The sequence below is a fragment of the Salvelinus fontinalis genome, chromosome 33, assembly GCF_029448725.1.
Source record: "Salvelinus fontinalis isolate EN_2023a chromosome 33, ASM2944872v1, whole genome shotgun sequence".
NCBI lineage: Eukaryota > Metazoa > Chordata > Actinopteri > Salmoniformes > Salmonidae > Salvelinus > Salvelinus fontinalis.
The window spans coordinates 32,726,087-32,743,416 of NC_074697.1; the positions used below are offsets into that span (position 1 = coordinate 32,726,087).

At 44.1% G+C, this 17,330-nt stretch overlaps 1 protein-coding gene across 1 annotated transcript; it reads left to right on the forward strand.

The window, feature by feature from the left end:
- The first annotated feature begins 1,316 nt into the window (after positions 1–1,316).
- aipl1 (aryl hydrocarbon receptor interacting protein-like 1) lies at positions 1,317–17,241 on the forward strand. Its single transcript, XM_055895808.1, has 6 exons — positions 1,317–1,523; positions 2,205–2,384; positions 6,023–6,211; positions 14,832–15,008; positions 15,296–15,437; positions 15,635–17,241. The coding sequence occupies exons 1-6, from the start codon at positions 1,416–1,418 to the stop codon at positions 15,832–15,834; spliced, it is 996 nt and encodes a 331-aa protein (XP_055751783.1). The 5' UTR covers positions 1,317–1,415; the 3' UTR covers positions 15,835–17,241.
- The last annotated feature ends 89 nt before the right edge of the window (positions 17,242–17,330 follow it).

The following is a 17,330-nucleotide window of genomic DNA, read 5'->3' on the forward strand; positions in this document are numbered from 1 at the left end:
CTGGGGATCAGGAGCGGACCGGTCGCCAGCGGTGCTTTGGCCGAGGCACGGGAACCTGTTCACCCAGCTGAGGCATGGGAGCCTATCGAGCCAGCTGAGGCATGGGAGCCTATCGAGCCAGCTGAGGCATGGGAGCCTATCGAGCCCGCTGAGGCATGGGAGCCTATCGAGCCAGCTGAGGCATGGGAGCCTATCGAGCTCGCTGAGGCATGGGAGCCTGTCAAGCCAGCTGAGTCATGGAAGCCTATCGATCCCGCTGAGGTATGGAAACCTGTCGAGCCAGCTGAGGCAGGGGAACCCGTCGAACCGGCTGAGGTCTCCCTGGTAGCTCCGGTACTGACACCTGGACCCAACGTCACCCCCAACACAAAAATAAACAAAAAACACTCCCTGATGCTTCCCTTTGGTGAGGCATTATTCTGTAATGTGTTCGCTGAGAGTCGGGAAGCAAGTTCAGGGAGTGAATGCATTGAATAAATGAACGAACATGAACAAAACAAGAAACACTAACAGCGCACCGACATGAAACAGAAACAGAAACGCCTTGGGAAGGAAACAAAGGGAGTGACATAGGAAGGCCCAATTTGACACAGCCTAGTATATACAGTACCAGTCAAAAGTTTGGACACACCTACTCATTCAAGATTTTTTTTTAATTTTTACTATTTTCTACATTGTAGAATTATGGTGAAGACATCAAAACTATGAAATAACACATGGAATCATGTAGTAACCAAAAAAGTGTTAATACATTTAAAAAATATTTATATTTGAGATTCTTCAAAGTAGTCACCCTTTGCCTTGATGACAGCTTTAAACACTCTAGGCATTCTCTCAACCAGCTTCACGGCGTTATACAGCTTGTTGAGTGCGGTCTTAGTGCCAGCATTGGTTTGTGGTGGTATATAGAGGGCAATGAAAAATATAGATGAAAACTCTCTTGGTAGACGGTATGGTATACAGCTTATCATGAGGTACTTTAACTCGGGCGAGTAATACCTTGAGACTTCCTTAATATTAGACATCGCTCACCAGCTGTTATTGACAACATTATTAAGTGCTTAGTACATTATACCCCCATCTCAATGATTTGTAGCTGTGGGCTTGAAGTAGTGTTTTTCTATCCCGTTCTGGATGTTTCTAGTCCAGCAGATGATAGATAGTCATCAGGAGAAATGCTGAGCAGAGCTGATTGAGGGATGAATGAAATGAATGGGGAGAGGGGAGGAGGAGAGGAGGAGGGATTCTTAATCTCATTATCCCTTTCCTAATCATCAAGGAGTAATGTGTGTTCATACCTCTCTATGCCTCACACCTGCTATAAGCTACCCTAGCAGAAACACATACAGACAGACACACATTATATACACACACCTATTTATTTACTCTTCACAGACAGACAGCCATATAGAAAAATGTCTTCAGATATGGATGGGACCATGCTCCTGGGGGTGGAAGGCATTAAGAAAACCATCCTGTATGGAGGGACAGCTGAGATGCCCCGGTTCATTACTGGGACTAAGGTAGGCCTCACTCTCTCCATCTCAACGTATTCCTCTGCTTCAACCTCTATCCAAATTCAGCGATTTTAATCTCTCTACTTAATTTATAATCCTCAGTCTTTCTCTCTTTCTATTTCTCTTGATCTGAATCTCTCCATCTAAATCTATCTATTTAAACATAACTCCATCTATTGACTTTTCTATCCTCTATCTATCTCAAATAGTGGAGGTTTTCTCTAGGCCACAGACAGTTACTCATCCAGTGCTTTGTCTCCAGTTCCAGACAAATCTGATTACTGTAAAGAAGATGGTTGCAATAGATTTTAGAACATTGTGTAGATTCAGATTATTATTTTTTTGTCTCACTCACATTAGGCAAATAAAATGGTCTTACTTATGGAGTCATATGACACTATTCATTCCATTAGTAATGACATGGTACAATATCTTATAATGTCGCATCCTGCATGTCAACAGGGACCACATACCTATAACAGTATGATCAGTGTATAAAGGGCTGGCATTTGGTGGAACTGGAGAATCTGGAGGAAAAGTCCAAATGTCTTCTTCCTTTATCTCCTCCACCTCTTCCATACTGTACATCCTCCTCCATATCCCTTTCCCCTTTCACCCCCTCCACATCATCCCTTCTTTCATCCCCTCTCCTCCGTCCTCTCTTCTTCACCCCCCCCCTTCCCACAGGTGACCTTCCATTTCCGTACCCAGCTGTGTGATGATGATCGTACGGTGATAGACGACAGTAAGGTCGCGGGCGTGCCAATGGAGGTGGTGATCGGGAACATGTTCAAGCTGGAGATCTGGGAGACCCTGCTCACCTCCATGAGAATCGGAGAGGTGGCCGAGTTCTGGTGCGATGTCACCGTGAGTAAGACTTATTCTCCCACAATGCAGTGCCACAGTAGCATACTTCCGATTCAAACATTAGAGTCTAGATCACAGGTGTCAAACTCATTCCACGGGGGGCCGAGTGTCTGCGGGTTTTCGCTCCTCCCTTATACTTGATTGATGAATTAACATCACTAATTAGTTAGGAACTCCCCACACCTGGTTGTCTAGGGCTTTATTGAAAGGAAAAACCAAAAACCTGCAGACACTAGGCCCTCCGTGGAATGAGTTTGACACCCCTGGTCTAGATGTTAAATACAACTCCAACACCTCTCCAGAAGTCAACTCTCAATTATAAAAGGTTTGTCCAAAGTAAACTTTAAGAAAAATTGAACAATTCCTAATTATTTTAACTAGGGAGACATTTAACAAAAGCTAAGGTATCAATCACATCAGATTAAAGTCTCTCATGATAGTCGGCCTGCATCTTACAAGGAACTAAAAGAGACACCACCCATTATTACAGTATTGTCAAAAACACAAAAGCTCCTTCTATTCAGAGCATACTGAGTAAACACTTAAATATCTCAATAACTCTCCCAGTAGCATGAGACACAATACAAACACACTGGAATATCATACACCTAATATCATACACCTAATATCGTACACCTAATACAGGTGCTTTGTTGTTCTGTGTGTGCATTGCGAGGGTTGTGTGTCATAATGATGATAGTTAGAAACAACCTAACCTCAACCTGCTATTGAAAGGATGCAGATGTTTCTGTCAGTTCCCCTTTTTGGTATATGTCCCTTCTCAGACAATTCAACAGCTTTGAAAAACACACATTTGCTGAAAATGTAGGCCAGTTGTTTCAGTTGTCTGTGTTATCTGTGTTCTTCAACGTATTATGTCTGCAATTGTAGGCTTTTCAGGGGTTTGGTTATATATTTATATTTGGTAACACCTTATTTGGATAGTCTACAGAATATCAGTAACATTTCAACAAAATATATACTAACCCTAACCCTAGCTCTAACCCTAAGCTTAACCCTAAACTTAACCCTTACTTACCCTAACCCAAGCTCTAACCCTAACCTTAACCCTAACTGTAATCTTAGGAAGCAGTTGCTTATCAACAGGTAGTTTGTTGATAGTATGACCATTTCTAGAGCATCTACAGATGGGAAATACAGACTATCCAAAGAAAGTGTGACCTTACACTGAGTGTACAAAACATTAAGAATACCCTTTTGACCCTACAAGGTGTCTAAGGCGTTCCACAGGGATGCTGGCCAATGTTGACTCCAATGCTTCCCACAGTTGTGTCAAGTAGGCTGGATGTCCATTGGGTGGTGTACCATTCTTGATACACACAGGAAACTGTTGAGCGTGAAAAACCCAGCAGCGTTGCAGGGTGCCTGGCACCTACTAAGAGACCCCGTCCAAAAGCACTTACATATTCTGTATTGCCCATTCACCCTCTGAAGGGCGCACGTACACAATCCATGTCTCAATTGTCTCAAGGCTAAAAATACTTCTTTAACCTGTCTCCTCCCCTTCATCTACACTGATTGAAGTGGATTTAACAAGTGACATCAAAAAGGGATTATATCTTTCACCTGGATTCATCTAGTCAGTCTATGTCATGGAAAGAGCAGGTGTTCATAATGTTTTGTACACTCAATGTGTATTTGTTCAACATACAACACCTGTTAGTGAGAGTAACCTAAGGTTGCTATCTACAACACCTGTTAGTGAGGGTAACCTAAGGTTGCTATCTACAACACCTGTTAGTGAGGGTAACCTAAGGTTGCTATCTACAACACCTGTTAGTGAGGGTAACCTAAGGTTGCTATCTACAACACCTGTTAGTGAGGGTAACCTAAGGTTGCTATCTACAACACCTGTTAGTGAGGGTAACCTAAGGTTGCTATCTACAACACCTGTTAGTGAGGGTAACCTAAGGTTGCTATCTACAACACCTGTTAGTGAGAGTAACCTAAGGTTGCTATCTACAACACCTGTTAGTGAGGGTAACCTAAGGTTGCTATCTACAACACCTGTTAGTGAGGGTAACCTAAGGTTGCTATCTACAACAGCTAGTGAGGGTGTTGTGTGTGTGTTCTATTTTCATCTTTGGGTGACTTCTTTTCCCCCCCAGTTATTTGTGTCTCCTAGAGTCTGGCTGTGTTTGTATAACATGTATTGTGTGCTTAATTCCGTGTGTGTGTGTGTGTGCATGTGCATTTGAGTGCATATGTGCATTTGTATGTGTATGTTGGTGGAGCAGACAAACAGGTGGAGAGTTTAGAGAGTGTAATTAATCCCCAGCAGCTTCACCTTTCCCTAATCGCCTGTGATTACTGCTGACCATAAAGAAAACCTGGGAAGGGCTATAAACCAGCTGGGGCATAGCCATTCATTCATTATCTAGTAACTACAACCTGGGTGCTTTATACAGTAGGCTACATTCTGTCTATACAGTAGGCTACATTGTGTGACCCTACTAGCAAAGATTTTTATAAGTAAACCAAGATATACCACAGCCTGACATTTTAAATGTGAAATGTGGCCTCCCGGGTGGCGCAGTGGTCTAGGGCGCTAGCTGCACCACCAGAGTCTCTGGGTTCGCGCCCAGGCTGGGCTAGGATCGTGCCCAGGCTCTGTCGCAGCCGGCCGCAACCGGGAGGTCCGTGGGGCGACGCACAATTGGCATAGCGTCGTCCGGGTTAGGGAGGGTTTGGCCGGTAGGGATATCCTTGTCTCAGTATGTAAAATGTAATGAAATGTAAAAATTGTAATAAAATGTATGCACTCTACTGTAAGTCGCTCTGGATAAGAGCGTCTGCTAAATGACTAAAATGTAAATGTAAATGTAACAAATGAGTCATAGTGGGCAGAACAAGGAAGGAGGTGGGCAGAGCCAAGCACGAGCTAGCGAGATCCTATTGGCGCGTTCTAGCGAACATTTGCATATTTCCGTTAGGGAACGCCTACTCTGTGAAGTGGGCATGTGCAATAACTCAATTTGCCTTTCCACTCCTTCTAAAAAACGAAATTTGTTAAAACTTTGGCAAAGGGTAAAGTCTACAAAACTTAGTCCACTCTGTTCGTAACGTATTTTAGTTTTGGGAACAGAATACTGTATTAAGATCAAATGTTTAATCGATGAGAACATTTGCAGAATGTCGGCTAAAGTCCATCTAGTTCCATCTTCTCCCACTGCCGGCCACTGGGCTTAGTGAGTGGAAACGCCAAGCGGATGCCTCACATTAATACATCCGGTGAAATATCTGTCTCATTGCTCTATCTGTGCTACTAGTGTGGAAGGTAAAATGAATTGTTTACTCATCCCAACCAGTGGAGGGCAATGTTGTTACGTTGGATACATAGTTCAGTTCAGGAGAATAGATCGGGTTTCAAGACTATTTGTGTATTCACAAATACAAAAATATTTATCCAGGGTCCTTTCTGGTTTGATTGACAGACTAAGTATGAAAGACAAAGAGCAATGTCTTACTCCACCCATTCTAATCTGATCAATTCCTGTGAAAAAGGGGAAACGCCTATATCAGGAAAAGACTAATTCAATGACATGTCTTATATCATATAGCTCTGGTTAACTTTGCTTGCCCTGTCTCTCTGTGTCTGTCTCTCTTTCTTTCCCCAGCACACTGGCCTCTACCCCCTGGTGGCCAAGAGCTTGCGGCGCATCGCGGAGGGCAAGGACCCTGTGGACTGGCACATCCATTCGTGTGGCATGGCCAACATGTTTGCCTACCACACCCTGGGCTATGATGACCTGGACCAGCTACAGAAGGAGCCTCAGCCTCTCTACTTTGTACTGGAACTGGTCAAGGTTAGAGGGAATGGAGACATACACAGAGACACATACACACACACAGATATTGCACACACACACACACACACACACACACACACACACACACACACACACACACACACACACACACACACACACACACACACACACACACACACACACACACACACACACACACACACACACACACACACACAAATACAGAAATATTGCGCACACAAGACACACACTGATCTTGCTCATATTCTCTGTGTGTATGTGTGTGTGTGTGTGTGTGTGCGTGTCTGTGTTTTTGATTTATTATGCATGTGGGTACCAATAGTCCTCACAAGGATAGCAAAACAATGAACTTTCAGACAAGTGGGGACATTTCACCGGTCTCCAAAAGGAAAAAGCTATTTAAGTCTTAGGGGTTAGGTTCAAATCAAATAAAACATTTTTGGTCACATATACGTGATAAGCAGATGTTATTGCGGGTGTAGCAAAATGCTTGTGCTTCTTGCTCTGACAGTCCAGTAATATCTAACAAGTAATATCTAACAAATTACACAACATATACCCAATACACACAACTCTAAGGAGGAATGAATTAAGACTATATACATATGGACAAGTGATGTCAGAGCGGAACGGACTAAGATACAGTAGAATAGTATAGAAAACAGTATATACATATGAGATGAGTAATGCAAGATATGTAAACATTATTAAGTGAATGACATATCGTAGAATAGTGTAGAAAACAGTATATACCTATGAGATGAGTAATGCCAGATATGTAAACATTTAGTGACTAAGATACCGTAGAATAGTATAGAATACTGTATATACATATGAGATGAATAATGCCAGACATATAAACATTATTAAAGTGACAAGTGTTCCATTCCTTAAAGTGGCCAGTGATTTCTACTCTATGCCTATAGGCAGCAGCCTCTAATGTGCTAGTGATGGCTGTTTAACAGTCTGATGGCCTTGAGATAGAAGCTATTTTTCAGTCTCTCGGTCCCAGCTTTGATGCACCTGTACTGACCTCACCTTCTGGATGATAGTGGGGTGAACAGGCAGTGGCTCGGGTGGATGATGTCCTTGATGATCTTTTTGTCCTTCCTGCGACATCAGGTGCTGTAGGTGTCCTGGAGGGCAGGTAGTTTGCCCCCGGTAATGCGTTGGGCAGACCGCACCACCCTCTGGAGAGCCTTGCGGTTGCGGGCGGTGCAGTTGCCGTACCAGGCGGTGATACAGCCCGACAGGATGCTTTCAATTGTGCATCTGTAAAAGCTTGTGAGGGTTTTAGGTGACAAGCCAAACTTCTTTAGCCTCCTGAGGTTGAAGAGGTTCTGTTGCGCCTTTTTCACCACACTGTCTGTGTGGGTGGTCCATTTCAGTTTGTCAGTGATATGTACGCCAAGGAACTTGAAGTATTCGACCTTCTCCACTGCGGTCCCGTCGATGTAGAGAGGGGGGTGCACCCTCTGCTGTTTCCTGAAGTCCACGATCATCTCCTTTGTTTTGTTGATGTTGAGTGAGAGGTTGTTTTCCAGGCATCACAGTCCTAGAGCCCTCACTTCCTCCCTATAGCCTGTCTCGTCATCGTTGGTAATCAAGCCTACTGGGTAAACAGAGAGGACAGGAGGGGGCTGAGCACACACCCTTGTGGGGCCCCAGAGTTGAGGATCAGCGGAGTGGAGGTGATGTTTCCTACCTTCCCCACCTGGGGTCGGCCCGTCAGGAAGTTCAGGACCCGGTTGCACAGCGCGAGGTTCACACCCAGGGCTTTGAGCTTAATGATGAGCTTGGAGGGTACTATGGTGTTGAATGGTGAGCTATAGTCAATAAACATCATTCTTACATAGGTATTCCTCTAGTCCAGATGGGATAGGGCAGTGTGCAGAGTTATTGCAATTGCATGGTCTGTGGATCAATTGGGGCGGTAAGCAAATTGAAGTGAGTCTAGGGTGGCAGGTAAGGTAGAGGTAATGTGATCCGATAGTCATTAAGTTCAGTTACCTTTGCCTTCTTGGCTACAGGAACAATGGTAGCCATCTTGAAGCATGTGGGGACAGCAGCCTGCCTATAGGGAGCGATTGAATATGCTCGTAAACACACCAGCCAGCTGGTCTGCGCATGCTCTAAGGACGTGGCTAGGGATCAATCAATCAATCAAGTTTATTTTATATAGCCCTTCGTACATCAGCTAATATCTTGAAGTGCTGTACAGAAACCCAGCCTAAAACCCCAAACATCAAGCAATGCAGGTGTAGAAGCACGGTGGCTAGGAAAAACTCCCTAGAAAGGCCAAAACCTAGGAAGAAACCTAGAGAGGAACCAGGCTATGACGGGTGGCCAGTCCTCTTCTGGCTGTGCTGGGTGGAGATTATAACAGAACATGGCCAAGATGTTCAAAATGTTCATAAATGACAAGCATTGTCAAATAATAATCAGGAATAAATGGCAGTTGGCATTTCATAGCCGATCATTAAGAGTTGAAAACAGCAGGTCTGGGACAGGTAGGGGTTCCATAACTGCAGGCAGAACAGTTGAAACTGGAACAGCAGCAAGGCCAGGTGGACTGGGGACAGCAAGGAGTCATCATGCCCAGTAGTCCTGACGTATTGTCCTAGGGCTCAGGTCCTCCGAGAGAGAGAAAGAAAGAGAGAAGGAGAGAATTAGAGAGAGCATACTTAAATTCCCACAGGACACTGGATAAGACAGGAGAAGTACTCCAGATATAACCAACTGGCCCTAGCCCCCCGACACAAACTACTGCAGCATAAATACTGGAGGCTGAGACACGAGGGGTCAGGAGACACTGTGGCCCCATCCGATGATACCCCCGGACAGGGCCAAACAGGAAGGATATAACCCCACCCACTATGCCAAAGCACAGCCCCCGCACCACTAGAGGGATATCTTCAGCCACCAACTTACAATCCTGAGAGAAGGCCGAGTATAGCCCACAAAGATCTCCACCACAGCACAAACCAAGGGGGGTCGCCAACCCAGACAGGAAGATCACGTCAGTAACTCAACCAACTCAAGTGACGCACCCCTCCTAGGGACGGCATGAAAGAGCACCAGTAAGCCAGTGACTCAGCCCCTGTAATAGGGTTAGAGGTAGAGAATCCCAGTGGAGGGGAACCGGCCAGGCAGAGACAGCAAGGGCGGTTCGTTGCTCCAGAGCCTTTCCGTTCACCTTCACACTCCTGGGCCAAACTACACTCAATCATATGACCTACTGAAGAGATAAGTCTTCAGTAAAGACTTAAAGGTTGAGACCGAGTCTGCGTCTCTCACATGGGTAGGCAGACCATTCCATAAAAATGGAGATCTATAGGAGAAAGCCCTGCCTCCAGCTGTTTGCTTAGAAAGTCTAGGGACAATTAGGAGGCCTGCGTCTTGTGACCGTAGCGTACGTGTACGGCAGGACCAACTCGGAAAGATAGGTAGGAGCAAGCCCATGTAACGCTTTATAGGTTAACAGTAAAACCTTGAAATCAGCCCTTGCCTTAACAGGAAGCCAGTGTAGGGAAGCTAGCACTGGAGTAATATGATCAAATTTCTTGGTTCTAGTCAGGATTCTAGCAGCCGTATTTAGCACTAACTGAAGTTTATTTAGTGCTTTATCCGGGTAGCCGGAAAGTAGAGCATTGCAGTAGTCTAGCCTAGAAGTAACAAATGCATGGATTCATTTTTCTGCATCATTTTTGGACAGAAAATTTCAGATTTTTGCAATGTTACGTAGATGGAAAAAAGCTGTCCTTGAAACAGTCTTGACATGTTCGTCAAAAGAGAGATCAGGGTCAAGAGTAACGCCGAGGTCCTTCACAGTTTTATTTGAGACGACTTTACAACCATCAAGATTAATTGTCAGATTTAACAGAAGATCTCTTTGTTTCTTGGGTCCTTACACAAGCATCTCTGTTTTGTCCGAGTTTAAAAGTAGAACGTTTTCAGCCATCCACTTCCTTATGTCTGAAACACAGGCTTCTAGCGAGGGCAATTTTGGGGCTTCACCATGTTTCATTGAAATGTACAGCTGTGTGTCATCCACATAGCAGTGAAAGTTAACATTATGTTTTCGAATAACATCCCCAAGAGGTACAATATATAGTGAAAACAATAGTGGTCCTAAAACGGAACCTTGAGGAACACCGAAATGTACAGTTGATTTGTCAGAGGACAAACCATTCACAGAGACAAACTGATATCTTTCCAACAGATAAGATCTAAACCAGGCCAGAACTTGTCCGTGTAGACCAATTTGGGTTTCCAATCTCTCCAAAAGAGTGTGGTGATCGATGGTGTCAAAGGCAGCACTAAGGTCTAGTAGCACGAGGACAGATGCAGAGCCTCGGTCTGACGCCATTAAAAGGTAATTTACCACCTTCACAAGTGCAGTCTCAGTGCTATGATGGGGTCTAAGACCAGACTGAAGCATTTCGTATACATTGTTTGTCTTCAGGAAGGCAGTGATTTGCTGCGCAACAGCTTTTTCTAAAATTTCTGAGAGGAATGGAAGATTCGATATAGGCCGATAGTTTTTTATATTTTCCGGGTCAAGGTTTGGCTTTTTCAAGAGAGGCTTTATTACTGCCACTTTTAGTGAGTTTGGTACACATCCGGTGGATAGAGAGCCGTTTATTATGTTCAACATAGGAGGGCCAAGCACAGGAAGCAGCTCTTTCAGTAGTTTAGTAGGAATAGGATCCAGTATGCAGCTTGAATGTTTAGAGGCCATGATTATTTTCATCATTGTGTCAAGAGATATAGTACTAAAACACTTAAGTGTCTCTCCCGATCCCAGGCCCTGGCAGAGCTGTGCAGATCCAGGACAGCTAAGCCCTGGAGGAATATGCAGATTTAAAGAGGAGTCCGTAATTTGCTTTCTAATGATCATGATCTTTTCCTCAAAGAAGTTCATGAATTTATTACTGCTGAAGTGAAAGCCATCCTCTCTTGGGGAATGCTGCTTTTTAGTTAGCTTTGCAACAGTATCAAAAATAAATTTTGGATTGTTCTTATTTTCCTCAATTAAGTTGGAAAAGTAGGATGATCGAGCAGCAGTGAGGGCTCTTCGATACTGCACGGTACTGTCTTTCCAAGCTAGTCGGAAGACTTCCAGTTTGGTGTGGCGCCATTTCCGTTCCAATTTTCTGGAAGCTTGCTTCAGAGCTCGGGTATTTTCTGTATACCAGGGAGCTAGTTTCTTATGACAAATGTTTTTCGTTTTTAGGGGTGCAACTGTATCTAGGGTATTGCGCAAGGTTAAATTGAGTTCCTCAGTTAGGTGGTTAACTGATTTTTGTCCTCTGACGTCCTTGGGTAGGTAGAAGGAGTCTGGAAGGGCATCAAGGAATTTTTGTGTTGTCTGAGAATTTATAGCATGACTTTTGATGCTCCTTGGTTGGAGTCTGAGCAGATTATTTGTTGCGATTTCAAACGTAATAAAATGGTGGTCCGATAGTCCAGGATTATGTGGAAAAACATTAAGATCTACAACATTTATTCCATGGGACAAAACTAGGTCCAGAGTATGACTGTGGCAGTGAGTAGGTCCAGAGACATGTTGGACAAAACCCACTGAGTCGATGATGGCTCCAAAAGCCTTTTGGAGTGGGTCTGTGGACTTTTCCATATGAATATTAAAATCACCAAAAATTTGAATATTATCTGCTATGACTACAAGGTCCGATAGGAATTCAGGGAACTCAGAGAGGAACACTGTATATGGCCCAGGAGGCCTGTAAACAGTAGCTATAAAAAGTGATTGAGTAGGCTGCATAGATTTCATGACTAGAAGCTCAAAAGACAAAAACATCATTTTCTTTTTTGTAAATTGAAATTTGCTATCGTAAATGTTAGCAACACCTCCGCCTTTGCGGGATGCACGGGGGATATGGTCACTAGTGTAACCAGGAGGTGAGGCCTCATTTAACACAGTAAATTCATCAGGCTTAAGCCATGTTTCAGTCAGGCCAATCACATCAAGATTGTGATCAGTGATTAGTTCATTGACTATAACTGCCTTTGAAGTGAGGGATCTAACATTAAGTAACCCTATTTTGAGATGTGAGGTATCACGATCTCTTTCAATAATGGCAGGAATGGAGGAGGTCTTCATCCTAATGAGATTGCTAAGGCGAACACCGCCATGTTTAGTTTTGCCCAACCTAGGTCGAGGCACAGACACAGTTTCAATGGGGATGGCTGAGCTGACTACACTGACTATGCTAGTGGCAGACTCCACTAAGCTGGCAGGTTGGCTAACAGCCTGCTGCCTGGCCTGCACCCTATTTCATTGTGGAGTTAGAGCCCTGTCTATGTTGGTAGATAAGATGAGAGCACCCCTCCAGCTAGGATGGAGTCCGTCACTCCTCAGCAGGTCAGGCTTGGTCCTGTTTGTGGGTGAGTCCCAGAAAGAGGGCCAATTATCTACAAATTCTATCTTTTGGGAGGAGCAGAAAACAGTTTTCAACCAGCGATTGAGTTGTGAGACTCTGCTGTAGAGCTCGTCACTCCCCCTAACTGGGAGGGGGCCAGAGACAATTACTCGATGCCGACACATCTTTCTAGCTGATTTACACGCTGAAGCTATGTTGCGCTTGGTGACCTCTGACTGTTTCATCCTAACATCTTTGGTGCCGACGTGGATAACAATATCTCTATACTCTCTACACTCGCCAGTTTTAGCTTTAGCCAGCACCATCTTCAGATTAGCCTTAACGTCGGTAGCCCTGCCCCCTGGTAAACAGTGTATGATCGCTGGGTGATTCGTTTTAAGTCTAATACTGCGGGTAATGGAGTCGCCAATGACTAGGGTTTTCAATTTGTCAGAGCTAATGGTGGGAGCCTTCGGCGTCTCAGACCCCGTAACGGGAGGAGTAGAGACAAGAGAAAACTCGGCCTCAGACTCCGACTCGCTACTTAATGGGGAAAACCGGTTGAAAGTTTGTCGGCTGAATGAGCGACACCAGTTGAGCATTCCTACAGCATTTCCCTCCAGAAGCCATGAGAAAGTTGTCCAGCTGCGGGGACTGTGCGAAGGGATTTATACTACTATCTGTACTTACTTGTAGCACAGACGCTGTTTCATCCTTTCCTACACTGAATTTACCCTTGCCTAACGATTGCGTCTGAAGCTGGGCTTGTAGCACAGCTATCTTCCCCGTAAGGCGATCGTTCTCCTGTATATTATGAGTACAGCGACTGCAATTAAAAGACATCATGTTAATGTTACTACTTAGCTTCGGCTGTTGAAAGTACTGACGAACCATGTCCAGATAAAGCGTCCGGAGTGAAAAAGTTGAATGAGGGAAAAAAGTTGTGATGGAAAAACTAAAAATATAAACGGTAATTAAAAAGTAAAAAGAAAAAAAACGTAAAGTTGTCAGCTAGCAAAGTAAGGTTGGCAACAAAACGCACAGCAACACGTCTGCAAATTTCTGCCATCTGGGCCGGCAGCCTTGCGAGTGTAACGGATGTGAAATGGCTAGCTAGTTAGCGGGTACGCGCTACTAGCGTTTCAATCAGTTACGTCACTTGCTCTGAAACCTAGAAGTAGTGTTGCACCTTGCTCTGCAAGGGCCGCGGCTTTTGTGGAGCGATGGGTAACGACGCTTCGTGGGTGACTGTTGTTGATGTGTGCAGAAGGTCCCTGGTTCGCGCCCGTGTCGGGGCAAGGGGACGGTTTAAAGTTATACTGTTACATTGATGCTGTTGACCCGGATCACTGGTTGCTGTGGAAAAGGAGGAGGTTGAAAGAGGGGTGAGTGTAACGGATGTGAAATGGCTAGCTAGTTAGCGGGTACGCGCTACTAGCGTTTCAATCAGTTACGTCACTTGCTCTGAAACCTAGAAGTAGTGTTGCACCTTGCTCTGCAAGGGCTGCGGCTTTTGTGGAGCGATGGGTAACGACGCTTCGTGGGTGACTGTTGTTGATGTGTGCAGAAGGTCCCTGGTCGGGGCGAGGGGACGGTTTAAAGTTATACTGTTACACGAGGGTTAACACGTTTAAATGTTTTACTTATGTTGGCCACGGAGAAGGAGAGCCCACAGTCCTTGGTAGCGGGCTACGTCGGTGGCACTGTTTTATCCTCAAAGCGTGCGAAGAATGTGTTTAGCCTGTCCGGTAACAAGACGTCGGTCTCGGCGATGTGGCTGGTTTTCCTTTTGTAGTCCGTGATTGTCTGTAGTCCTTGTCATATACGTCTCGTGTCTGATCCGTTGAATTGCGACTCCATTTTATCTCTATACTTACATATAGCTTGTTTGATGGCCTTGCGGAGTGAATAACTACACTGTTTATATTCTGCCATATTACCACCTTGCCATGTTTAACTGCAGTGGTTTGCGCTTTCAGTTCAGCGCAAATGCTACCATCTAGCCACGGTTTCTGGTTAGGGTAGGTTTTAATAGTCACAGTGGGTACCACATCTCCACTTCCTTATAAACTCAGTCACCGTATTCGTGTATGCGTCTAGATTATGGGTTTATGGGTTAGGGAAAATAGGATTTTGATTAGGAATCAATTGTTTGGTCCCCACAAGGATAGTAACACAAACGTGTGTGTGTGTGTGTGTGTGTGTATATGTGTGTGTCCGTGCCTGTCTGCCTGTGTGTTTGTGTATCCCAGGTGCAGCAGCCCAGTGAGTATGACAGGGAGTCGTGGGCTCTGAATGATGAGGAGAGACTGAAGGCTGTGCCCTTGCTCCATGGCCAGGGGAACAAGCTCTACAAACTGGGGCGCTACCAGGACGCCACCAATAAATACAAAGAGGCCATAGTCTGCATCAAGAACATACAGCACAAGGTACTGTAACAACGGATCAGGAATAGCGGTGTGAAATAATGACTTTGGCTTTAGTTTTTGGAGTTCTTGAAATGTGTTTTGTGACAGAGTATAACCATATTTTAATCATGACTTCCATATACAAAGTACACCCTCGATGCTTTGTGTGTTTGAGAATTGTATGTGTGTGTGGACATTGTATGTGCGTGTGTGCATGTACGTGTATGTCAGTGTGTGTGTGGGTGCGTGTGTGCATATATGAGTGTATTCATCCATGGTGTGTAACAGTGTGTATCCCCCTCCCCCAGGAGAAAGCATGGGAAGCCCCCTGGCTGAAGCTAGAGAAGATGGGGAACATGCTGACTCTCAACTACTGCCAATGTCTGCTCCGTATGGAGGAGTACTATGAGGTCATAGAGCACACCAGTGACATCATCAATCAGCACCCAGGTACCTCAGGCACACAAAATATATTATGACACCTTACAGGAAAAGCTCTTGAGACAACAACAAATAGTCAATGGGCGAAGTGTGAAGAAATGTAAATTAGGGTCTAGCCCAAAGCAAACCGATTTTTAAAAACATTATCTCTGTATCTGCATGTGTGTGCTTCTCTATCTGTTTGCATATGCGTGTGTTCATCCTAGGTGAAATGAAGGCGTTCTACGTGCGAGGGAAGGCCCACATCGAGGTGTGGAACGAAGCTGAGGCGCGGGCTGACTTTGAGAGGGTTCTAGATCTGGACCCTGGCATGAAGAAGGCTGTCAAGAAGGACCTGGGTGTCCTCAACATGAGGATGGAGGAGAAGAATGAGGAGGATAAAGTCAAGTACAAGGGCATGTTCTGACATGGCCCAGGAGATATGCAGATATGGAGGGTCAATGTCAAAGTCAATGTTAACCTCACTTGGGACGCTAGCGTCCCACCTCGTCAACAGCCAGTGAAACTGCAGGGCGCCAAATTCAAATACAGAAATACTCATTATAAAAATTCAGAAAACAAAACCTATTTTACATAGGTTTAAAGATTAACTTCTTGTGAATCCAACCACGGTGTCAGATTTAAAAAATGCTTTACGGCGAAAGCATACCTTACGATTATTTGAGAACATAGCCCAGCAGACAAATCATTACAAACAATAACCAGCCAAGTAGAAGAGTTACACAAGTCAGAAATAGAGATAAAATGAATCCCTTACCTTTGATGATCTTCATATGGTTGCACTCAGCAGACATTCATTTACTCAATAAATGTTCATTTTGTTCGATAAAGTCTCTTTATATCCAAAAACCTCAGTTTTGTTCACGCGTTTTCTTCAGTAATCCACAGGCTCAAACGCAGTCAAAACAGGCAGACAAAAAATCTAAATTGTATCCATAAAGTTCATAGAAACATGTCAAATGATGTTTATATTCAATCCCCAGGTTGTTTTTAGCCTAAATAATCGATAATATTTCAACCAGACAATAACGTTGTCAATATAAAAGGTAAACAAGAAAGGCACACTCTCGGTTGTGTGCATGAAAAAGCTCTGTGACACTTTAGGGTCCACTCATTCAGACTGCTCTTACTTCCTCATTTTTCAGAATACAAGCCTGAAACAATTTCTAAAGACTGTTGACATCTAGTGGAAGGCATAGGAACTGCAATTTGAGTCCTAAGTCAATGGATACTGTAATGGCATTGAATAGAAAACTGCAAAACCAAAAAGAAAAACTACTTCCTGAATGGATTTTTCTCAGGTTTTTGCCTGCCAAATCAGTTCTGCTATACTCACAGACACTATTTTAACAGTTTTGGAAACTTTAGAGTGTTTTCCATCCAAATCTATCAGTTATATGCATATCATATCTTCTGGGCCCGAGTAGCAGGCAGTTTAATTTGGGCAGGCTATTCATCCAAAATTCCAAATGCTGCCCCCTACCCTAGTGAAGTTAAAGTGGACAGCACAGATGGTACTTGTGGAGGAAGAGAGGAGAAATGGGCAAAGCAGGAGTGATAGAGAGAGAGAGACAGAGAGAGAGAGAAAGAGAGAGAAAATGTATCCTAGATCATTGTTACTTATTTATTTATGTTTTTCCTGGAACATTGTTTGGTGGTCAATCCATTTGGGTAGAACATGAATCCATTATGTCTGACTTGAATGGTTAAAGCCCAACAAGTACTGCATCTAGTAATAAAAGGCAAATAAATATTGGTGTAGATTGTGTACTCATCAGATATTGAATGAATATGTTATTTTGTTCTTTCCTTTAATCCATGGCAAACTACATGACCAAACGTATGTGGACAACTGCTCCTCGAACATCTCATTCCAAAATCATGGGCATTAATATGGAGTTG